This window comes from Aphelocoma coerulescens, chromosome 1A, assembly GCF_041296385.1.
Source record: "Aphelocoma coerulescens isolate FSJ_1873_10779 chromosome 1A, UR_Acoe_1.0, whole genome shotgun sequence".
In the NCBI taxonomy this organism is placed as follows: Eukaryota; Metazoa; Chordata; class Aves; order Passeriformes; family Corvidae; genus Aphelocoma; species Aphelocoma coerulescens.
In genome coordinates, this window is record NC_091014.1 from 958,273 (window position 1) to 981,254 (window position 22,982).

The 22,982-nt window shown below is 52.3% G+C and overlaps 2 protein-coding genes across 3 annotated transcripts; one reads left to right on the plus strand and one right to left on the minus strand.

The window, feature by feature from the left end:
• The first annotated feature begins 1,409 nt into the window (after positions 1–1,409).
• LOC138120474 (hematopoietic lineage cell-specific protein-like) lies at positions 1,410–17,746 on the plus strand. Of its 2 annotated transcripts, none has more exons than XM_069033214.1 (15): positions 1,410–1,485; positions 3,685–3,768; positions 4,992–5,065; positions 5,756–5,885; positions 7,105–7,215; positions 7,593–7,647; positions 10,106–10,216; positions 10,810–10,920; positions 11,542–11,597; positions 13,947–14,016; positions 14,254–14,390; positions 15,013–15,120; positions 15,614–15,923; positions 16,668–16,739; positions 17,515–17,746. In XM_069033214.1, the coding sequence occupies exons 2-15, from the start codon at positions 3,685–3,687 to the stop codon at positions 17,649–17,651; spliced, it is 1,566 nt and encodes a 521-aa protein (XP_068889315.1). In that variant the 5' UTR covers positions 1,410–1,485; the 3' UTR covers positions 17,652–17,746. The 2 variants fall into 2 exon arrangements, with proteins under 2 accessions (XP_068889315.1, XP_068889305.1); XM_069033204.1 differs by having other exon boundaries at positions 15,010–15,120; positions 17,515–17,745.
• Positions 17,747–21,421: 3,675 nt separating this feature from the next.
• On the minus strand, positions 21,422–22,416 carry LOC138120483 (olfactory receptor 5V1-like). Its single transcript, XM_069033227.1, has one exon. It carries the CDS (start codon positions 22,399–22,401, stop codon positions 21,457–21,459), a length of 945 nt encoding a protein of 314 aa, XP_068889328.1. The 5' UTR covers positions 22,402–22,416; the 3' UTR covers positions 21,422–21,456.
• Between the last annotated feature and the right edge of the window lie 566 nt (positions 22,417–22,982).

A 22,982-nucleotide genomic window follows, 5' to 3' on the forward strand; every position in this document is an offset into this window, starting at 1 on the left:
GCCAAAACCAGATACCCTTGTTCATAGTCACTACTACAGTCCCCCACCACTGTTGGAACGAACGCCAGCGTTGTGGTGTTGTAAGGCTGTAGATAATGTTTCCACTGTGTTTAACAGGAACAACTATTATAAGCAAAGTATGTTTCCTTTAAGCCCATGCATTTTTCTTCCCCGAACTGAAGAAAGGCACAATTCTGATGCCTCAGATAGATTTATATGTTTTATACCTGCAGATGGAACAGTTATGGCTTAGATTAAATATAGGAATAAAACCTCAAAAGGAGCTCCTGGTCTGCTAAGCGTAATCTGACTGAACAGCTTTGTGGTTTGACCTGATGAAGATGGGGCCTTTTAGCTGATGTTTCCTGTCTCAAACATTTCAACATTTTGTTTCTTCTCCAATGGACCTGTCCTGCCTTGATTTTTGATCTATCTTCAGTAGAGCCTGAGAAGGAGATCAACCAACGAAGCTGTGCTCTATCATCCCTGGGACACTTCACGCCAATTCTGCACCACCACTGAGGCTGAGACAGGGTCTGGTTTTGTGCCAGGAGAAAGGCAACATCATGGGATAGGGAGGAGTGAATATAAGTTACTGCATGGAGCTCTATGGGGAACCGTCCTGACCCTCTCAGCTCCCATTACAGGACAGGTGTTAGGATCTGGGAATGGCAGACAAAGCACATGATGATGTAGAAGAGAGGGAACCTATGCAGGTGCCCTCACCAAGGGCAGATCAACCCACCTCTCATAATGAGAGCTGCATTAAGGCCAGTGCTGAGGAGAACAACAGAGGGGTACAGTCACAAGTGAGTCACTCCTGAGCAGAAGGAAAGCACCCACATGCTAGATTCTTTTCAGGATTGCTTGCTGCCTTTCCGGGAGCCTGAAACAGGGGTGTCACCAGATGACTGACTAAGTTCAATGCAGCCTTTGGACAGTGCCCACTCTGGTCCTTTCATGTGGGTAGTGGTGATGTTGCAACAAGAAGTCCAAGGTTGATCAAAGGAGTTTTCAGGGCCATGGGCAGAACGGGAAAAGGTTCAGGAGCACAGTTAGCATTCTCCTCAATCCTCCAAGTAATGGGGAGAGATATTGAAAGTAAAGGCATGCTCAAGACATCAATACCTGGCTCCAGGATTTGTGCCTCCACCAGAAATTTATTTTTTATACTCATTTGAGAGTTTTCTTTAAAACACAAGGTGTGCTAGGACCTGATGAGATCCACTGTGCTGATGGGGGAACCACTGGGTCTGCACTGTGTCAGTGTCTCAGAGCAGAGGCAGCCTGCAGGGGAACTGCAGCACTGGGGCCAGTTCTGGGACTCACGACTTGAGCAGAGCTGGGGGCTGGGAGGCAGGAAGTGAAAAGAGCTGAAGTTAAAACAGGAACTCGGAGGAGACACAGGCCCAAAGCTGTCGCTGGCAGCAGGTGCCTGAGCAAAAAGCAGCAAGTTTGCCAGCAGGAACTGGTGAGCCTTTAAAGGTAAGAAAACTTGAGTGGGTTTTGGGAGTGGAAAGTGAGAAATTACTACAAAAAAGTGCAGTGTTTGGTGGGAAAAGAGAACTTCCTGACCAAGCATGTTTTAGTGGACAGTGCTCAGCATTTGCTTCTCAGGCCATTGTCCCGTCATCGTTGTTCTTGTGTTTGAGGCTCTGAAGAACCACATTACCAAATCTACCAGCATAACTTTGCTGTATGGTAGCCCTGTATTTGTGCTGTAGTGGATGTTTTCCCAGGGGAAAATGGGATAAAAAATGGTTTGAGATGCTACCCTGGCTGATATTTCTCATACAGACAGTGTCCAGAGCCTCGTGATGCAGCTACAGCCTGTGGTTTGTCATAGTTCCCACAATGTATGGCAGGTGGCTTTGGAGAATGGATGGTCAGGAACCATTTACAGGAGCATTTAAAACCTTGAACCATCTTAAATCAGCTCAAATCAATGGCCCCGATAATGAGCAGCCTTGTGCTAGCTGGTTATTACTGCTGGTTTATGCTTTACAAAAATAAGCAATGAATTTGAAAAATCTTTGGCATGAGAGATGCCAATAAATTAGGGAGGGGAAAAAGAGAAGAAAGGTGGTGTTAGATGGGGCTGTGTTGTCCATGTGAGCCTTTCTGCTTCCCCTGCTTCTAACTGCAATTAGCTGTACTCAGTTTGGCATCAGATTGTGTCAGTGGGGAATGTCACAGACATGCTGTGGTCCTGAGGCACCTGGAGAAGGCCTAAAACCAGGTCTTCACTGTATATCTGCCTTAGCCCTTCATCTTCTCCCTTAGCTGACTACCTGACCTTTGTTGAACAGAAGAAAGAATCATCTCTGTTGTGCTCATTTGGTTTCTGTTCTCTTCGCTCCCTGGTCTTACAGTGCTGGTTCTCTGGAAAGGACAACTTGAAACTCAACTGGAAAGGAGAGCCTGAAAATGAGCAGTGCACTGCACTAAACAGGAAGGTTATTCATTTAAACAGCTTTTGACGTGGGACAGTTAATCACTTAGCAAAAACAGATAATTACTTAATTACTCAGCATAAACATTCTGCTTTCACAGGTGCCCGGGGCTGTCTGAGCCTTCTATACAGCTGTGGGAGAGAGGGGTTAGTGCAGCTGAGCAGCACATGGCAAAAACTGCTGTTAATTGAGGATCCAGCACATAGGAGGTCTCTTCCTTCCTGTTGATTTGGTCACATTCTGGTGTGATGGAGAACAGAGCTTAGCTCAGTCTTTCCTGTACATTCTCTTCCATCTTTCTTTCTGCCCCATGAAAAAGCTGCTTTGGGCAACACAGAGCAGAACTTGCGATTCCTCAACACTGCAGGCAGTAAAAGGGGTGGGATATGAAGGGATGGGGCTCTGATGAGAGTGATTGCTCTGGGGTGTAGGGGCAACCAACTCGTCTTTTATCTCTCTCTCGTTTTGTAAAAGCTCAGTTGTGTGGGGGTGGGACATTTTCATTATGTTTTTTTCACAGTCACCTTGAAAATGAAACACAGGGTTTTTAGATTTCACATTACTTTTAACTTCCTCTTCCTGGGCCCATCACTTCCTCCAGGCCTGCAGGAGTGGTTCCACCACAGCCTCAGCCAGTTTAACCCTACATCCTCAGTGCTTTTACCCCATTTCCCATTTTCTCCACATGACAGACATGAACACCGTACAGCACCAGCTCTGTTACACCTCTGTCCAGCCTTGCTCTGGCCCTTCTTGAGGCTACTGGGAAGGGATTAAAAGGTTGAAAAACAGACAAGAGGCTTGAAGAGTCCACCTCAGTTCCAGCAGCACAGTGTCACAGTGTTGGAGCACGCCATACTGGTGTGTGCAACTGTGCTAAAAGGAGGGGTTAACATAGGGAACAGCCTCCCACAGCACAGAAAATTAATGTGTGTTGGGAAAGCAGAATCTGGTAATTGGATGCCAGCATTTATTTACATTATAATAAGGTGTGTGTTCTAACCTAATAGTCAGGGTGCATGAAGGCTGTGGTTTACACCTACACTCCCTGTGTGTTTTGCCATAAGACATGCTGGGGCTCAGGAGCAGCTTTTTTGGGGTGCCCTGTCCTATATGAGGGACAGATGTATGAGGACAGGCGGCCTGTAAGGACTCCTTCCAGCCCAAGTTCTGCTGTGACTGGGTGTGAGCCAGCTGTGGCCATGGGTGACACCATGTCCTTGTTGTGCAGATGTGGAAAGCAGTTGTGGGACACAACGTGTCAGTGAAGGTGGAGGCTCAGGGAGACGACTGGGACACAGACCCTGATTTCGTGGTGAGTGTCTGGTGTGGCAACTGTTATACTGGTGGTGTGAAGAGTTCCTGGCCCTGGGCACTTACTGCTGAGCTGGGCCGGGGCTCAGGGCTTGGCACTGCATGCAGCACCGCTGGCAGGGCAGGATCAACTGAGTTCCACCAGCCCCTGCAGGTATTGTCAGGTGACCTGTCTGAGCCACTTCTAACACCAGGTTTAGTCTCCAGAACTTCCTACATCATTGCACACCCTATGGCTGACCACAAGTAATGGCACTTAAGGAGTACAGAATATGCAGTGTTTCTTAAACCTGCTCCCTGGTAACTTCCCTTGTCCTCCCCACAACGTATGTTACAAGACACAGTGAAAACTTAATTTTTTCTGTCCCACACTGTTTGTAACTGTACAGGACCCAGGATTTCCCTCATTTCTCTTTTTTTCCAGATGGAAAATCCTACTCTAAATAGAGTCAGCTTGTGCAGATGCAGCTCTGTGCCTCTTTTAGTCTTGTTTTCTATCTAGACCGACTCTGAGTGAGCTGGTGAGAGAGCAGAAGGGCTCAGCCTGGGGAGCACTCTGCATTCATACAGGGTCATGATTTTCATTTTCCGTTTGGTTCTCTATTACTTTCCTAATTAGCCTCTCCTGTTAGACAAAAGTCCTGTGTTTTCAAGGTTCAGTCTTGCCTAATTATTTCCAGTAAGAAATTCTAGTTTGGGACAGAAAAGCAAATTCCTGTCTCATAGTTTCAAGTTATTAATGTTTTAGGAAAAGTCTACACTGTCCAATTCTTTTGCTTACCTAATTTCTTCTATTTGTGGAAGCAGTCAAACTAATGAACAGAATAAGACTTTGTATTGATTTTTTTCATTCTCTTTCATATATACATATTTTCAGCTTTACTGTATATTAGGAAAGACTTTATTGATGCTTCACTTTATCGAATGTATGTTCAGACCTTCCACAAAGCTACAAAACAAGGCTGTGATAGCCAGGCTCTAGGGCTGAGGTCTCTGCGGTTTTTCCAGTATTTTCCCGAACAGCGAATTCCGCAGACTCCTGGTGTCATCTCGGCTCTGCAGAGTGGGTTGGAGACCCCGGCCCGGCCCTGCCCTGCACTGTCCTGCAGGGCGTCGGCGGGCGGCGGGGATGGGGTGCCGGGACTTCTGGGCTGTGCCTGGTCAGACGGAGCGGCACCGAGCCCCGTGCGGGGCCGGGGCTGACGGCCGCGGTTCGCCCCGCAGAACGACATCTCCGAGCGGGAGCAGCGCTGGGGAGCCAAAACCATCGAGGGCTCCGGCCGCGCCGGGCACATCGAGTGAGTGCGACGGGGGGAACCAGCACCGGGGGGTGTGGGGGACCGGCCCTGCGGGAGGACGAGCGGGGCGTTCCCGCGGGCACGTCCCGCCGCGGGGACCGGCCGCATCCGGGCTGGCTTGCGGCGGGGCCGGGAGAGCTCTCCCGGCGGGGCGGGCGCCGCCTCGGCCTCCTGTTGTGCGGCTCCTCGCTGGGTGCTGCCCCGCAGCGGGGTCCGCAGGCCGCCCGGGCTGCTGTGGGGGATCAGGGGGAATACCTGCACATGGGGCTGCCCCAGTGCAAAGGCTTCCCGCTCCTTCCCTGCCCGGGGCTGACCCGCGGCTGCAGCTCCCTCGGGACAGCCCAGCGCGGCCCTGCAGTGTGTCCAGTGCAGCACTCAGAAAAAGGAAGGTGTGGGGTTCCGAGAAAGTCGGGGCGTAGCCCTGAACAGGGCCGCAGGAGGGGGGCTGGATGTCCCCCTGAGCCCATTACTCTGGTCCCTTGCCAGACGCCGGGCTGCCCTCTCAGGCACAGTGGCCGCGTGTGTGGCTGGCACCCAGGGGAGCCCAGCGCAGGCACACGGTGGCAGCTGGTCCTGCGTGCATGTCCTGCTGTGTGCTGGGCTTTGGCTGGTGCAGGGGCACAGGGATGCTCCAGCCAGCTGCATGGCTCTGCAAAATCCCACGCTGACCTGCCCTGTCTCTGTCTCCAGCATCCATGAGCTGAGGAACAAGGTATCAGAGGAACATGAGGTCATCAAGAAGAAGGAGCTGGAGACTGGCCCCAAGGCATCCTATGGCTATGGGGGAAAATTTGGAACAGAGCGAGACCGAATGGATAAGGTAACAGCTGTGGAAGGCTTCCTTGAGCCTCAGTGGAAAAGTGCTTTTCTCATAAAGGAAGGGGCATCCCTGTTTTCTGGCCTGACCCTGAAGGGAGAGAATGGAGAGTTTGCATGGCTGCACAGATTCACACATGTCCAGCTAGCCCGTAATCTGTATCCAGGATCTGTTTGAATTCATTTGCATAACTCATCTCTACAACTTCTTTGCAATGCTGCCTTTAGCTGTGAAGGACTTCCTGTGGCTGTTCAAGCCTGCTGCATAACAATTAAATCTGGTGCCTCCCTATTTGTGCTTGTGGAACTAATGTATAGTAATTCCCTTCTCAAATTCTGCATTACAGACCTCATATCTCCCTGAGATAAAGCCTTCGACATCAGATCCTGTCTATGTTTTGTGATGATCATCATCATAATGCTTCTTCCTGCACCTTTCAGCATTTAATATTTCTTTTTCAGAAGTGAGATGATTCGATTGCAGTAGAGTTCAGTGGGTGTGGTCACTGTGGGATTGAACAATACCAGGATGGCAGGGTGAGAAACAGACTGTCCTGAAAAATTCCCTGCTCTCCCTGCCAGAGGTGTTGTAGTCAGGAACTGCACACACTCCTCAGGAGAAGGGGCAGAAGCTGAACATTTGCAGCATCCTGGTGCAACTGGACAAAGGCCAAGAAGTTGCTCAACAAAAACACCCTCCGTCTGGTCCGGCAGAGTCTGAGCACAGCTGTTCCATTTTGGCATAGAGTATCTGTGGTTCCTGGTCACAGCACCTCCAGCAGGGAGAGCAGAATCCTGGCCTGGCCTGTGGCCAGGTTTGCTGGCCGTCACTGTCAGATGAAGAAATGGGGAATGGGTGCCAGATCTCTGCCTGGAGTTCTCGGTTGTGTGTGCCTATCTGCACTTTTCTTTCCCCTGTGATTATCCACCATGCAACTCCACCAGCACTTGAGAGCAGATGGTATTTGGCTTTGCTCTTTGCCCGCACTTTGCTTAGTGAGCTGGCAGTGGGGATGGTTTGTGAGATGATAGCCCTTGAGGCTCCTTCCAGGCCTCAGAGCAGAGCTGTGCTGCCAAAGGCCACGTGGAGAGCATGGCCACCGTTGGCACAGTCAGCTTGGACCTGTTACCCCGTGGCTACGAGCGTGTCAGCAGCATGTAGAAGCACGTGGATCTCTGTCTGTCCACCATGGATGCTCATGTCATACTGTCTCTCCTCTCAGTGCGCAGTAGGACATGAGTACATTGCTGATGTTGGAAAGCACTCCTCCCAGACGGATGCAGCCCAGGGCTTTGGCGGCAAGTTTGGAGTCCAGCGGGACCGAGCTGACAAGGTGTGTTGGACACTGCAGCTGAAATATGTGCCTGTGGCCTAGAGCACTGCTGCATGCCAGACTGTGGCTCAATTTTCAAAGCTCGGGGTGTGCAGGGTGTGTCGTGTGCTGTGGTCTCTCTGAAGCACAGCTCACCTGTGTGCGGGCCAGTGGCCGATGACACAGTGTGGGGCACCTGTGGAGATAACTGGTGTGCATTGATGTGGTGGGCCTGTCCCATCCAGGCAGAACACTGTTTGTCCTGGGGGGCTGTGGTGTTTGCCCCTGCACTCTGCAGCACAAGACAGGGAGCTGGTAACAGCCTGGCCCCATGGGAGGGAGTCTGAGATCCATCTTGGCCCTCAGGATGACTGACAGTCCTCCCCTTCTTGTTCCAGTCAGCACTGGGCTTTGAATACAAGGGTGAGGTGGAGAAACACTCATCCCAGAAAGGCAAGTCCACGAGCACATGTGGCCCCTTGACCCTTTGCCCAGCTTCTCTTCTGTTCCCAGTATCCCGTGCTGTTGGCTGTGGCACAATCTCCTGTCTCTTGTTTCAGATTCCTGTTCCCAGTCCATCACCCTTGTGGCCCCATTCCCTGCTGTCCTTTCACCATCCTCATACTGTACATCCTGCTTGTCTCTGTGCTTTGCTTTGGTGGAAGCCCCATCCTGGCTGAGCAGAGGAGACACCCCCACCTTACAATGGATGGCTGGTGCTCCCTGTCCTCTCAAAGCCCTTCTTAGAACTGCTCCAGAGGATGCCCAAGCACTGTAGCACTTGAGAAGTGACTGCTGCAAAAGCAGCCCTGTAAGGAAAAGGTACAACAATGGGTATGAAAACAAAACCCTACAGAGCATCCAAACTTCTGCAGAATTCTGCAGATAATTCAACAAACAGTGCAAGAATTGAAACTAAGGGTATTTTAAATATTCTGCACCCAAGAGAAGATGAGAGGGCGTCTCTGAGATGAGATCTCATCTCTGATGAGAGGGCAGTCTGTTAAGGCAGCTGGTGTGGGGTCAGTAGCTCTGACCCACGACGCCGTGACCAGTCCAGAGAGATGGTCCCATGGAGGATCGTCTTCCCAGGTCCCGTGCAGAGAAGCTGTCAGCTCTTAGTGATTTTCAGCTCATGGTTCCAGCTCTTGCTCTACAGGGCAGTCTCCAGCCCAGACCAGGGAGAGGGAGAGACAAGAGGCCTGTGTAGCTGTTCTGCACGAGGTAGCTTTATTCATCCGTGCCTGGGGAAGGGGAGGCCAGTGACGGGCTTCTCTCTGCCCTCGCAGGGGTAGAGGGCTGGCTTTTATAGGGATACAGGGGGTGGGTGTCAGAGGGTAAAGGCCAATGGGTTACAAAGGATCTGCATGGGGTCTCCCAGAGGATTCTGGCTCTGTCGTCTTCTCGCCATAGCTGAAAAGCGGTTGCCTTTCTAGGGAGTCTTGCTGGGAGGTTAAGCAATCTCCTTATCTCAGCAGATGTCCCTCCAGGGCAGGGGCTGGGCATACCCCACAGTCTGTTGCTGTTTGAGGTAAATGTGAGGAATACTGCATTACCACGGAAAGAATTGAATCAGATTCATTTAAAAGGAAACTCTAAAAGAGGGAAAATGGTTTGAGGCATTATTGGTTGATCTTAAAATAATTAATCACATGCAGTTGTGCTCCATTAACATATTCTTGTAGACATAGAAATTCATCAGGCTGTGTGAAACCACAGAAATTGCTCAGGAAATGGAAATGTCAGAAATAGGGTGTTTGGATTGCTTTTCATAAAAATGTGTCCATACTGGAAGCTCTAGCAGCAAGGTAACAGTCATAAAATCTGTGTTTACTGAAAACTGCTCTCTTAAAGATCCATTTCATAACAGCCCCATAAGTAGGTAATAGTTTAGTCACAATAAGTTTAAGCAATTTTGGGACTTACAGATTAAGTAACTGAGCTTCTATGTAGCAGAGATCCATTCTGGAATACATAATGTTCTTATGCATGTTTCTCTAGATCATAGCCTCCATGGATTGGTACAGCTGAAGTTCTTGGAGACACCTCAACTCAGTCCCATGAAATGCAGACCTGTGAGAATAGTGTCAGGGACCAGGGAGAAGCGACTCCAATTTACTCCTGAAGGGCAGGATTTAGACACCAAGCAGGCAGGTGTCTAAAAGGAGGAGTCTGTACAGCCAGGAGTCAGGATGAAGGCTGAAATGTCTCAGGAATCAGCCAGTAATAACAAGGTGGTCCTTAGAAAACAGCTGAACATGGCTGAAGTCATTAATGGATCACTAGTTTGGAGACGGAAGAAGGAGAGGCACAAGGCAACCGTGATGTGCTCTCACACAGTGGCAAGCGTGCCAGTGAGAAGAGTGGGAGCATGTCTGCAGAAAGGGGGGTTCAGCCTTGGTGGCAGTCCCCAGGGTCAGGTGCTTCCGTGTGGAAGCTGAGATTCCACTATAGCAAACGTAAGCCCTTTTGCTATTCTTGTACTTCCAAAGCTCAGTGTACTTACAGCACTTTCCCAAGGCTGGCAGACCACAGGCTGAAATCCTGGCTCTGGAGGTGGGTTAGGGAGTGATGCCCCAGGTGTCAGTGCCCAAGTCCTGCTTGGCTTTGCCTTTGTGGGTGGCAGATCTCCCACTGTCCTTGGCATGTCCATTTTCTTCCTTTCCTCCTGGCCTGCTATGTCTCCTGGTGCCCTGACCCACATTTGCCTTGGGCCCCCATTCCTATGGGCTCTCATCTGTGGTGCTCCCTGCCATCCACTCTGTCCCCTCCAACCCTTCACTTTCTATGGCGTTTTCCATAATCCCTGCTGCCATCCCTTCTCCCTGGTGGCCCTTCCCAGTGCTGCTCCCCATCCTCTCCTCACCAGCCCCATACTGGGGGCAGCATTTGACTCCATACACCACCTCAGATTACTCCAAGGGCTTTGGTGGCCGTTATGGAGTGGAGAGGGATAAGGTGGACAAAGCAGCTGTGGGATTTGACTACAAGAGCCAGGCAGAGAAGCATGACTCTCAGAAAGGTGAGCCACAGCAGCCAGGTGAGCTGGGGAAGCTGGGTGAGGTGGGAGATCTGGGGGAGCAGAGGAAACTGAAGGAGCTGGATGAGCTGGAGGGGCTGGGGTTGCTGGAGGAGGTGGGGGAGCCAGCTGAGGGCAGGGAGCAGGGCTGGAGCTGGGGACTGCCCACTAGGACTATGGGGCACTGTGCAGGGCTTTTGCAATCTGCTGCCAGAATGGTGGAAGAGCTACAGGGAGCTGTTGGGAAAGGGTCAGGTGAGGAAAGCCATTGCACAGTGCATGGCTTCTGGAAAGAGTTCAGGCTAAAGGAAGAGGAGCAGAAGAGTTCTGTGGGCATAGGGATCTCTTGGACAGCATATCACCAAAGGAAGGGTGAAGGGGAAGCCCAGGCAGGTGCTAATAGCAGCAGACCTATCCCAGGGAGGAGGGAGGGCTGTTGCTGCAGCACCAGTGGGGAAATCTGGCCTTGTTCCATGTCCGAGTCCTGGGCACAGAAAACCTGTGAGAAAAGCCTGAACTCACACTGCTGCCACTTGTCTCCTTCCCTCCCTTGTCTGTTCTCTTCCATGCCCTGATCTGGATCCCTGTGGCTGAAGACTATTCTGTGGGCTTTGGTGGGAAGTTTGGGGTCCAGAGGGATCGTCAGGACAAGAATGCCCTTGGCTGGGACCATCAGGAAGAAGTACAACCCCATGCATCCCAAAGAGGTCAGGCAATGTTGCCAGAGGTGGTAGCAGTTTCCTTGGAGCACACACAGACCTGGAGCTTGTGGTTCATAGTAAGAGATCCAGCTGCAGAATGTGTCCAGCACGTTGCAGAGCAGCTGAGACACAGTGAACCCCAAAGCACAAGGGCAGAGTAGGTGTGTGCTTGGATCAGTGGGGGACATGGAATGTGAGTCCCTGAATCAGGACTCCCAGACTCTGCTGTGCTTTCTCTGTGAGGGACATTCCTAACCATAAGCTCACTGTAAAGGTGAGCACAAAGGAGTGAGGCAGAACAGATCCCAGGAATGCCTTGGGTACAGCACATTTGACTTCACTGAACAAGGCCATGCTCCACTCAAGTGGGGTGACTGGCCTCTCACCCTGGTGCCTTGGATTCAGGTTTGGCAGCTACAGCCATGCACACCTGTGCCCTCAGCTGAAACAAGGGAGGGATCAGTCCTAAAAGCTACTGTCCAGAGCACTTAGCTTTATCCATATCTCATCACATACGGAACTAACTAGAGATAACACATGCAAACTCATTTCACTGCTCACAGCATACTGAAGTCAGAGATACACACAAAATAAAAAATACTGTAAAATAACATTTTTTCCATACAGACTATGCCAAGGGATTTGGAGGCCGTTATGGGGTCCAGAAGGATAGAGTGGATAAGGTAAGACTGCTGCAGCCTGAAATTGCTTCCTCCTAATCACTGCTTTTTGCCTAGCTGAAAAAAAAGAGATTCTCCAGGTGGGGGTGAGATCCCAGTGCTCAGTAAACAGCTATGGCAAGAAGGAACTGGCTGAGTGCAAAATGCCAGAGGGTGTAGAGGGATGCAGCCTGGGGAGACTGTAATGCAGGGAATTCCTCATGGCACTGTCTGTAACTCCTCGCTTCTCTGCTGTTTGTTACCTTCTGCAGATTTTTCACTCCTATCAAGGAGTGCCTCATGGTCTGTTTAGGTGCTAAATCTCCCTGCACAGCTTGACAAACCCCATCAAGAATGGGATTGGCATAGATCAATCTGACATGCATGAGAAGAGGTCACCCACTTAGCTGGTTCAGGTTTTCAGTTTGGGCTCGTCTACAGTCACATCTCAGACTGAAGCACTGGGATTAATTCTGTGCTTGGCAGGCTGCCCTGAAGGCTCGGTCAGCAAAAGGGGTCCTGCCAGTGGGTGATGATCTGCATGGGTGTGGATAGCCTAAAAGGTGCGAATCCTGGAGCTTTGGGGTATTTGGAAGAGGTGGTAAGGGTGCCTTTCCTGAAACCTGCTTTCCCTGCTGTGGGGGACAGTGCTGTGCCTGGTACAGCACCAATGCTGCTGTCCTCGGGAGCTCGGGGAAGCAGGAGAGGATATAAACACACTGAAGCAACCCACATGGTCCTGTCCATGCTGCGTGTGTAGGCTGGGCCAGCAGCAGAGAGGGAATGTTGTCCTGCCCTCAGAAGAGATTAGCACTATCTGTGAATTTAACAACAGCAAATGGAGGGGCATTGAAAAAAGTCACATCTTGTCTGTGGTCAAAAACAACATGCAAAAGCAGATGACGACTTGGTAGAAGGGCTGTGGGTCCTTTGGGAAGCAGGGTGCAGAGGAGATAAGCAGTTCTTGTTTGTCTCAAAGTGAACATGAACTTGTGTGTTTTGAGAATACTGAAGCATAAACAAACATAGTAAAAATAAGGATATTTGGGCAAGTAACTAAGTGTCTGATTGCCTGGTCCTTAGGCGCTGCAGAAGTTCTGAATTCACTGCACCAGAGGAGAGCATAACAGACCCTCAGGCAGCCTGAACTCCCCTTTGGTAAAGTTCTGGACTCTCAGTGTCAGACTAAGTCTCACACAAATGCTGTCATATACACAGCATGTCCAGGCCCCTGCTGTGACCTGTGGACACCTGGTTCTGAGCCTGCAGGCTGGTTTGCCTGCTCGGGGGTGTTTTCTGCAGGGAGAGCAGAGCTGCTGACAGGGATCCATGGCGGCGGCAGTGGCAGTCGGGCACCAGCCTATTGTGACACCTGCAGGCAGCACCTGGTGTAAAGTGTCAGGCTGAAAAGTGGGTCCTACCTGCTGGTTCCTTTCTGCATGAAGTAGTTTTCTCATGAAAGCAGATAAACTCTTAAGCCCTCTCTATCTCACTTTGATTTTCCTGCAACCTCCCCACCAATACTATTCCCAGTTCAGCATCTCTTCACACCTCCTGAAGCCAGTGATGCCGCAGGTATTCACACACAGATGCTGGTTTCCAGCCTGTGCCACTGCACACACATGGCAGGTGAGGCAGCTGTGCATGCAGCAGGGAAGTGCTTTCAGGCTTTGTGCCACTGGGAGTGCAGGGATGGATGAATAGTGTTCCTGGGCCTGGGGAAGAGGCAGATGGCCAGGCATCCTGCCAGGCAACCCCTCAGCTCCTTGCCATGGTACAGGGAGTGTTCCCAGCCCTGCTGTCCTGTGCTGTTACAGTGGGGATACTGTAACGCCTATATCAAACCAGGAGTCCCGTGGAAAAGAAATATATATATAGACGGATTCTTGCTAGATGTTTCAGAGATGTTTATTTCCCCAGCCGCAGGGCCGGGGCTCTGCTGAGGGACTCTTACAGTTGGGACCTGAGCTGCTTTGCCCGCGCAGGGGAACACAAACCAACCCATGGGGAACGAGGCTGACCAGGGGCAGGGAAACCCCGTGCCCCTCTCCCAGGGCTACATGGCGGGGGGAGGAGACCCCGACACTGTGCCACTGCTCAGCCTCCCTTGCTGGGCTCCACAGCACTTTTCCAGCTCTCAGTGCCACCTCTCGGGCAGGGACACCTGTGTCCTTGGCTAGGGGGGCAGCCGGCACGTCCCCAGGGTAGGGAGGTGTCAGAAGAGGGGACTGCAGCCAACAGCCTCCCCTGGGCCAGGGCAGATGTACAGGTGAGGACAAACACACCTGGGAACAAAGCTTGCCATCACCAGTACCCAAACCCAGCACTGGCACTGCCCAACAAACTGAACAATTCTTTCCCTTCCTCTTGCAGAGTGCTGCTGGCTTTGATGAGATGGCAGCTCCCACCTCCTCCTATGAGAAAACAAGACCCCTGGAGGCAGGTGAGACCTGAGTTCCAGCCTTGGGCTTAGGAAACTATGGGCCTCACAGTCCCTCCGTGGCAGCATGCTGGCAGGTGTGTGCAGTGGTGGGATGGGGGTTTAACCTGTGCTGGAGGGCAGGAGAAAGTGGCTGAACTGCAAGATTCTCTGGAAGAGGCAGAGGTCTGGGTTTCTCCTGGATGCTTGGGGTGGTGGAAGGAAGACGTAGGGCTGGGTCAATCAGCTGTCTCCTCACAGGAGCTTCCAGTGGCACCAGCAGCCTGCGGTCACGGTTTGAGCACATGGCCAAGTTGGCAGAGGAGGAGAGCAGAAGGCAGGCAGAGGAGGAGCGGGTGAGGCGGCAGGCCCGGGAGCACCCAGTGGCTCAGCAGCAGGTGAGCCGGGGCCATCTTGCCATGTCCTCCAAGACTCATGACACAGACTTTTCCTCAGAGCCAGGCAGCTCCATGTCCTTCTGTCTGGTGTCTTGAGGGTAACCTCATGCCTAAACTGCTTCCCTGCATCTGCCAAGAATGGCCACTGAACTTCACAGTTGTCACTGGACTTTCCTTTTCAGCACACCAAACACTCGTATAAGGACATACCTGCGCCCAACCATGGCACCTGTGCTCTGGACTCAGCTCCTTTTGCCTGTGGTGCCTGGCAAACAATGTGGTTACTCCTCCCCAGCACTGCTATCCCAGCAGTCTGTATGTGGGATGCATTCCAGCAAACTGGAGATGGCACCCAGCCCCTATGTTTACTTGCCTTCCTACCTAGTGCTCTTCCTGCACTCAGAGACCAGAGGGGTGTTGACAGTGAAGCTGTCCTGTTCCCCCCAACATGCTCCTCTTCAGGGCTGCCCCTCTGTTGTCACCAGCCTATGAGTGCCCAGGCCCAGAGCAGGTTTGTAGGTGGAGGAAAATGTTCTGAGTTGCTCTGTTGGGAATGTGAAGAGCCATTGTTCTGGACTCGTTCAAAGGGACTGAGCATGGTCTGATGGCTTTTCTCCAGCAGGAAATCCCACCGAGAGAGAAGGAACCCACCGGGGCAGCCTCTCCAGCTGTGCCAGCAAGGGTCTCCAGGAGCACTGCTGGGGACCAGCCTGTGTCACCAGGAGAACAGGTGCCAAGGCAGCCTGGGAGAGCTGGGAAGGGGAGCAGGCAGAGGGGATTTCACCTGAGAGGGGCTGTGCTTTGTGGGCAGCCCTGCAGGAAGATGTGGAGCACAGCCCCAGCATGTGAGAGGAAGGATAAGGGGGAGCATTGGGATGGGGATGGGACTTGGCTGCACAGCACCCGACCCCATGGGACAAGCTCTGGGAGTGGGTCAGTGCAGTGGCAGTACCATGGGCAGTAGTGAAGCATGAACAGAGTTCAAACACATGAGCCCTGAGGGTCTCCAGAGCAATCCCAGGTGCTGGTTCAGCATGGCCCGAGTAGCTCAGCTGTTTCCCTGGTGTGCAGGGGATGATGCTGTGTGATGATGTGTGCTGGGATGATGTGCCCTGGCAGCAGTAAAGGGGCTGCCTTGTGTCAGGTGCTGGCAGTCAGGGAAGAGCTGCCTGTGGTGGGTGCCTTTCAGGTGACTTTACTGTCACTTTCTCACCTCGTGGCAGGAGGCCAAAAGGGAGGATGAAGAAGTACCACCCACTTTGCCACCAAGGCCAGCAGATCTGAATGCTGAGCTGTGCAAGGTCCCCAGCCAAGGTCAGCCCACCTACAGTATAAGTTCGGATGTTGGTGGAGACTATGAGGAGCTGCCAGAGCCCTCTGACTACTGTGACAGTACCAGTGGAGTTGCTGACTATGAGGAGCTGCCAGCCCCACTGGGAAAGCTGGATGCCACCTATGACTTTGGAGGAGATGAAGGTGAAGACTATGAGGTGATCCTTCCTCAGGAGCCCAGACAGACCCAGCCGCACCTGGGTGAGTACTGATGGAAGAGCCCATGTCTTGGGGAGTTTGTACCTGTCCACTCACCTCACTGGATGTATGGGAAAAAGTCCAGAAGGAATTTTTATCCTGAAGTCTACTGTGATCAGGATAGCAGCTCCTGATGGTGGAGACTTGGTTGTGTCCCACTCCCCTGTCCAGCTCTAAGGTGCAGTTGAGCTGCATGGGATGCTGGACCAGACAGCAGGAATCTGTTGGATCAGGGTCTGGGCAGGAGGCTGCCACAGCCTCAGGAGAAGCTGGATGTGGACCAACACTCTTGCTGCAGTTTCCTGGCAAGCGGCTGCCAGTGCTGCACCAGGGCCTGAGGATGCCTCTGGTTCAGCCCATTCCTCACGTGGCTGGTGTTCGTGAGACCTGGTCTGGTGGAGTCTCCTGGTGTGAGGAGTGCAGGTAGCCTTTGTCTAAGCACAGGAGCAAACTGCATGGGCTGCTGTTGGTGCTTCTGTTGCAGCTTTCCTGGTACTGGAGATGGCAAGTGAAGAGGTTGGAGTTATTCCCCACCTTTTTCTTGGGAGAGGAGCATGAAAGATCAGGACCCAGCTGTCTCATTGAAGAAGGGGAGGGAAGTCACACCTTGCTTTGGGGATGTGGTGCACCTCTCCTTGTTGACAGGGTTTGGATGTGCTTCCCCAAAGCTGGGCTAGAGGGTGGCACTGACCAGTACTGTGTGGTTGCTTCAGCCTCTGTCTCATTTGTCCGTCCTGTGTTCTGCAGGGAACATGGACAGCGCTTATGAGGGGCAGAATCCTGGGATCTGTGCGGTGGCTCTCTATGATTACCAAGGAGGTGGGTCTGCCGTCACGGCTTAGGGGAAGGTGCTGCGCCCCGGCAGGGCTGTGCCCTGGGGACATAGGGATTCACTGCATCAGCAGTGGGGAAAAGATTGTGACTTAGTGGTTTAAATTTCTTCCTCCTGGGAAGCAGAATGAGACCTGGCTTGGGAACTGTCATGGCTTAGGAATGGTATTCTCCAGTTTAGTACTCTCAGTAAAAAAAAACCCTCTCCAACTGGAGGCAGAAAAAGGCAAAGATCACAGGTTGAGACAAGAACAATTTACTGGAAACAGCAATAAGAAAGTGAACAGTAACAGCAACAATATCAATAACAAAAGGTATAAGAAAAGAAATTATTCACATGGAAAAATACCCAACAATAGACAAGGTTGGATGGCTCCCTCCACCACATTTTCTCAACCAGAAGGAACCCCGTCTTCCTCGGAATCGAGAGTCCCTTTCCCCCACCCCTGGCAATGACATGAGGGGGTATAGAATAATCTCCGTGTCTTGGCCATGGCCCCTCCCAGCAACTGCAAAAAATTAGCTTTGTCATGGCCCAAACCAGGACAGAACAGAGAAACTTCATCTTTCACCTGTGATGTCTTGTTCTTTCTCTGCTTTATCTGTGCTGTTGGATGGGGTTGGGTGAGGTAAACTCTTGGGGGTTATCAGAGCACTTGTTCTGTCTTCTCCTGCCTGGGGGAAGGTGGGAGGAGGAATGTGAACCAGCTCTCTCTGAGGTTCTCTTTGCATTATGACTGTCTTTTCTTGACAATTTTTGCAGATGGAGATGATGAGATTTCTTTTGATCCTGATGACACAATCACGCACATTGAGATGGTGGATGAAGGCTGGTGGCGGGGACAGTGTCATGGCAGAGCTGGCCTCTTCCCAGCAAATTATGTGAAGCTTCTGCAATGAAATGAGCACAGTGCAAGCTGCTTCCTTCCAAACTTTTGCCTCTGTCGTGCTTTGATACTGGCCAAATGCCAGGCACCCACAAAAGTCACTCACTCACCCTCCCCTTGAACAGCCTGGTAGAGGAGAGAAAAATTTAATGAAAGGTTCATGAGTTGAGATAAGGACTGGGAGAAAACACTCCAAGGGCAAAACAGGCTCAACCTAGAGGTACAAAGTGAATTTACCACTAGCAGAGTCAGAGGAGGATAATAGGAAGTAAAATACACCCTTAAAAACACCTTTTTTCCCCCCAGCCCCTCCCTCCTTCCCACCAACTGTGCAGGGAGACTGGACGTGGAGGTTTGGTCATTTCGTCACCTGAGATCTGCTGTTGCTGCTCAGGGAGAGGAATCCTTCCCCTGTGAGACCGTGGGTTTCCTCCCAGGGAAGACAGTTCTTTGTGAACTCCCCCGGCGTGGGTCCAATCTCACGAGCAGCAGTCCTCCCAAAACTGCTGCAACATGAGCCCCTCCCACAGGCAAAACAGTCCTCCCAAAACTGCTGCGGCATGGGTCACTCTTCCCACGGGGTGCAGTCCTCCAAGGCCAGGCTGCTCCAGCCTGGGAGCAGGGCCCCTCTCCACCGGGTCTGCCACTGGATCACAGCCTCCTGCAGGCATCCGCCCGCTCCGGCGTGGGCACCTCCCCCGGGGGCTGCGGGTGGATCTCTGCATCCCCCGTGGATCCCCAGGGGCTGCGGGTGGATCTCTGCAGGGAGACATCAGGGTCAGTGGAGAAGGAGGGGGAGGAGGTGCTCCAGGAGCCAGAGTCGAGATTCCTCTGCAGGCTATGGTGATTGCCATGGTGATGCAGCTGGTGCCCCTGCAGCCCCCGGGGATCCACGGGGGATGCAGAGATCCACCCGTCCACGTCCAGTCTCCCTGCACAGTTGGTGGGAAGAAGGGAGGGGTTGGGGGAAAAAAGGTGTTTTTAAGGGCGTATTTTACTTCTTATTATCCTTCTCTGACTCTGCTAGTAATAAATTCACTTTGTACCTCTAGGTTGAGCCTGTTTTGCCCTTGGAGTGTTTTCTTCCGGTCCTTAACTCATGAACCCTTCATTAAATTTTTTTTCTCTCCTCTGCCCAACTGTGGCAGGGGAGAGCAAGTGAGCAGCTGTCATGGGTGCCTGGCGTTTGGCCGGTGTCAAGCCATGACAGCCCCTCTCCGCTTCAGCCTTTTCCATATTATCAGCTTCATTTGGCTCAGCTTGGTGTATCCACATTGAGAGAAATATCAAGGAGCAAACGGGCAGTGTCAGAGGGAATGTTTTGTCTTATGCCCAAGAGGATTTTGATTCTCATCCACTTCCAGGTGGGAAAGGTGGGATGGTTTAAGAGCATATGAGTGCAATATAAGGTGTTTTGATTCTTCTATCTAGGCTGCCCCACCTGGCAGCCAGCAAGCCTGCAGGAGTGTGTCCTATTCCCAGTGGGGCAATTCCCAGAGCAGAAATACCAAATCTAGTTCAGGCAAGGCAGAAGGGACGTGAGCTATGTCTTTCAGTTGCTGTGGCCCTGGATCTCATCCTAGCCAGGGGTCAGGGAAAAGAGCATTGGGAAAGCCAAATCTGCCTTTGTTCCAAGGAAGGGTTTCCACTTTCAGGATGAGCCATGTTTGCAGCATAGAGCAGAGAAACGTGAATGTGGTCTGTGTGCTCCTTTTGGGCACAGGTGTGTCTGTCCCAGGGGGCTGTGCCCTCTCTCACAACTTCTGCTCTGGCCTGGCTCAAATTGTATCATGGTGATTCTGTGACAGCTTGTGTCCCCTGTGCCTGCTGGAGGCTCCTGAAAAGGCCCCCTGACTCTTCATCACAGATGTGGGGAGAAGGCTGGGCAGGTGCGAAGCAGGACAGTAGGAAATATTTTATCATTAACGTTTAAAACAGTTTTCAGAAACGCAAAGCAAAGCCCTCCCTCAAGCCAGTACATCTTAGGCGGATGCTCAGCTGTGTGAGTTGTTGCTCTGTGGGATGCAGGTACCGTCACAGCAGGAATAAACCAGGGACAGCTGAGTAGAACAGTACCTGAAGGGCTGTGGGAACACCTGAGGGGCTGTGGAAGCACACCCCAGTCACTGCCACTGCCAGTAGTGGGTGCAGAGGGTCCCACTGTGACACTAAAGCTTTAGAGTTCAGTGTGGTTCACAGGTGAGTTTTGGACCACACAGCAGTTGACCAAGCCTGTACTACCTGGGCAGGAGTGTGGCATTCCTGCTCAGTGTTTGATTCTGGGAAAACCTACAGGCTGTGTCTGTTACAGGAAAGGTGCATTGGGATTCAAGTTAAAAATTATCAATTTTAATGTAAGTTTTCCAGAGGTTTCTTGTTTGGGTTTCTGTTTGGTTGGCTTTGGGGGTTTTGTTTGGTTGGAGTGCTTTGATTTTTTTGTTTCTCTGAGGTAACTTCCCCAGTCCTTTTTTGTAGTGCAGTTCCTGCTGTGTTTCCTGCTGTTGCTTTCCAGGGGCTCTTCAGAAAGGGGTTCATTGGGCAGACTCTGATGTGTCCAGTGACACTGGACTGAGGGTGGTTCAAGGACTTTTTAGAATCCAGAAGGGCATATAGGAAGGAGGACTGGGGGGCTCGCAGCCTGTCTGGGTAGGAGGAACAGCCCAACCCAAGAGGTGGGTTACAGAAACATTTCTTTCCCTGAAGAATAAAATCAGTATGTGTTGTGCATTAAGAAATGGCAAACTGCTCCCAACAAGGCCATGTGCCTCCTAGTCCCAGTTCTGACTCTCCAGTGGGGTTTTTTGGGAACAGATTGGATATTGCTGGGTATCTCTTGGTAACTGAGCTACAGATGAGCATGTTTGGGTCCAGCTGACGTCCAGCCAACGTAGGCTGTGTGACTGCAGGTGTGACCTGCCTGTGTCATCTCCCTTGCCCCAGTGAGTCTCTGCTCCTGGCTCTGCCACAGTGTTGAACACTCCTGTTCCTCATGTACGTACCTGCAGATTTGGCCATTACCCACCCAGTCATTTGAGCTTGGACCCAGCTGCAGACCCCCTGATGGAAGAAGTGACTGAGGCAGCAGCAGTAGCCCCACGTCCCCAGACAGTCCTCAGCTGCTGTCAACCAGAGCCACACCACACACAACAGCTGCACAGGTAGATTTTTCTGGCCATAAAGCAAAGCATTTCTGGTGAGCAGTTCAGTGCCACCAGCTCACAGCTCAGTGCTGAGACCTCCCTGTCTGACTGCAGCACTGAGGCCATGGGTGGCCTGTGCAAGCGGCTGTGCTTATGTACAAAGTGCTGCAGAGCCTCCCTGGCAGCCTGGGGAAACCCAGCAGACATCAGATTCAAAGCCAAGGCATGTGGGGAAGGTGGATGGTGTGACAGCCCCTCTGTCCAGGCCAGGTTATGCAGTACAAGGCACTGCCCTTGTTCTGCACAGGGCCTGACGCAAGACCTGGGGCAGCCCTAAGGCAGAGCTCGTGGCCATGCTCAGGGCCAGCACATGTCTGGCATCACATGAATTTGTCTTTTGCAGAGTTCCCTGGCAGTAGCACAGCTGCAGCAGGTCCTGTGCTGAGCTCAGCACATGGCATCTGGAAAATAAAGACAGAATCCTGGACCTGTAGCCTTGTTCCTGACTTTATTTTTCCATTCTGCCATCAGTGATACGCTGAGGGTGAGACGAGTGATGGCAGTGTGCCATGTGCTTGGGCTGGGAGCCCCAAGCTCACTGTGCTGTCACAGACGTCCCATGGATGGACACTGCAGTGCCAGCGCTGTGTCGGCAGCCTGTCACAGCCCTGGCATTGCTCAGGCGTTGCCTGGGGAGCTTGGTGTGCCACTCACTCGCACAACCTTCCGCAGGGCCTCCCATACCTCCTGGTTGCGAAGGCTGTAGATGAGGGGGTTGAGCATGGGGCTGATGATGCAGTACAACACGGAGACCAGGGTGTCAGCTGCTGGTGAATAGCCCGAGCTGGGCCGGTTGTAGTTCAGGTTGGCCGCCACGAAGTACAGGGTGACCACAAGCAGGTGGGCAGAGCACGTGGAGAAGGTCTTGCGCCGGCTGGTGGCCAGTGGCATCCCGAGGACGGTGGCCAGGATGCAAAGGTAGGAGATTACGACAAGCAGGAAGGGACTGAGTCCCACAAAGATGCTGGAGACATGGAGGGCCAGCTCATTGGGGTGGGTGTTACTGCAGGCAGCCCCCAGCAGTGGCGGCACATCACAGAAGATGTGCTGGAGCTGGGCAGCCCCGCAGAATGAGAGCTGGGCTGCCAGGAGGGTGTGCACAGCTGAGTCCAGCAGCCCCCAGAGCCAGCAGCCGGCAGCAGCCATCGCACAGGTGCTGCGGCTCATGGCCTGGGCGTAGTGCAGGGGCCGGCACACGGCTGCGTAGCGGTCGTAGGCCATGACAGCCAGCAGCGCGCACTCAGCCCCCGCGCACCACATCAGGAAGAACATCTGCGCCAGGCACCCGCGGTAGGAGATGGTCGCCTGTTGGCGCAGAGCGTTTGCCAGGATCTTGGGCACTGTCACTGATGAGTAGCAAAGGTCTAGGCAGGACAGGTGACTGAGGAAGAAGTACATGGGGTTGTGGAGATGGGGGTCCAGGGACACGAGGGAGAATGTTGCGGAGTTCCCCAGCAGTGTGGCTAGGTAAATGGCCAGGAAAAGAGCAAAGAGGAAGGGCTGTCCGTGGTAAAAGCCCAGGAGCACAAACTCAGTCACCTGTGTCTGGTTCATGCCTTCCATGGGGCAAGCTGGGTCAGCCTTTGGCCAGAACTGAGCACAGAGGAGGAGGGGGGGACTGTGAGCCAGGGGACTAGACCACAGACCCCCATGAGGCCAGGAGTTCACTGGTGGTATGGCTCTGATCCCATGTCCCTAGTGGTTGAAAGTTTCCCATGTCCAGATTTCACAGACACTGGGATTTTGGAGTCCAAAGAGCTGCCATCCAGTGTTGGGTACCTGACTAGAGAAGAAGCACACAGAAAAACCCAAGAGCAGGGGCATCCACCCACACCTCTTGAAGTTCCTTGCAACCCAGCCCCTAGTCCTGATGACTATTCCAAGCATGTGTCTCTCCCCCTCCTGGATGTATTTATGGTGACTAAATGCTCCCCTGCCCCTGGACAGGTCACAGCATTCTCTAGATGCCACAGCCACTAAGCCTGCTCTTCCCCAGCCCCGGGCTGGGGATATGGCATCACCCTGCACCAGTTAAAAGAATGTTTTTTCTTTATCCTGTTTCCTGCTCTGTGATAACCAGCACTCACAAAACAGGGGTTCCACTTACAAAAGTACAGGTTCCAGCAAAGGGCAACTCACCGCAT

Bases quoted from the DNA above. Each gene is read 5' to 3' on its own strand.
- LOC138120474 (XM_069033204.1), top strand. From the start codon at position 3,685: ATGTGGAAAGCAGTTGTGGGACACAACGTGTCAGTGAAGGTGGAGGCT. The intron at 7,648-10,105 runs GCAAGTCCACGA...ACACCACCTCAG, and splicing joins GAAACACTCATCCCAGAAAG to ATTACTCCAAGGGCTTTGGT. The intron at 14,017-14,253 runs GTGAGACCTGAG...GTCTCCTCACAG, and splicing joins AACAAGACCCCTGGAGGCAG to GAGCTTCCAGTGGCACCAGC.
- LOC138120483 (XM_069033227.1), bottom strand. From the start codon at position 22,401: ATGGAAGGCATGAACCAGACACAGGTGACTGAGTTTGTGCTCCTGGGC.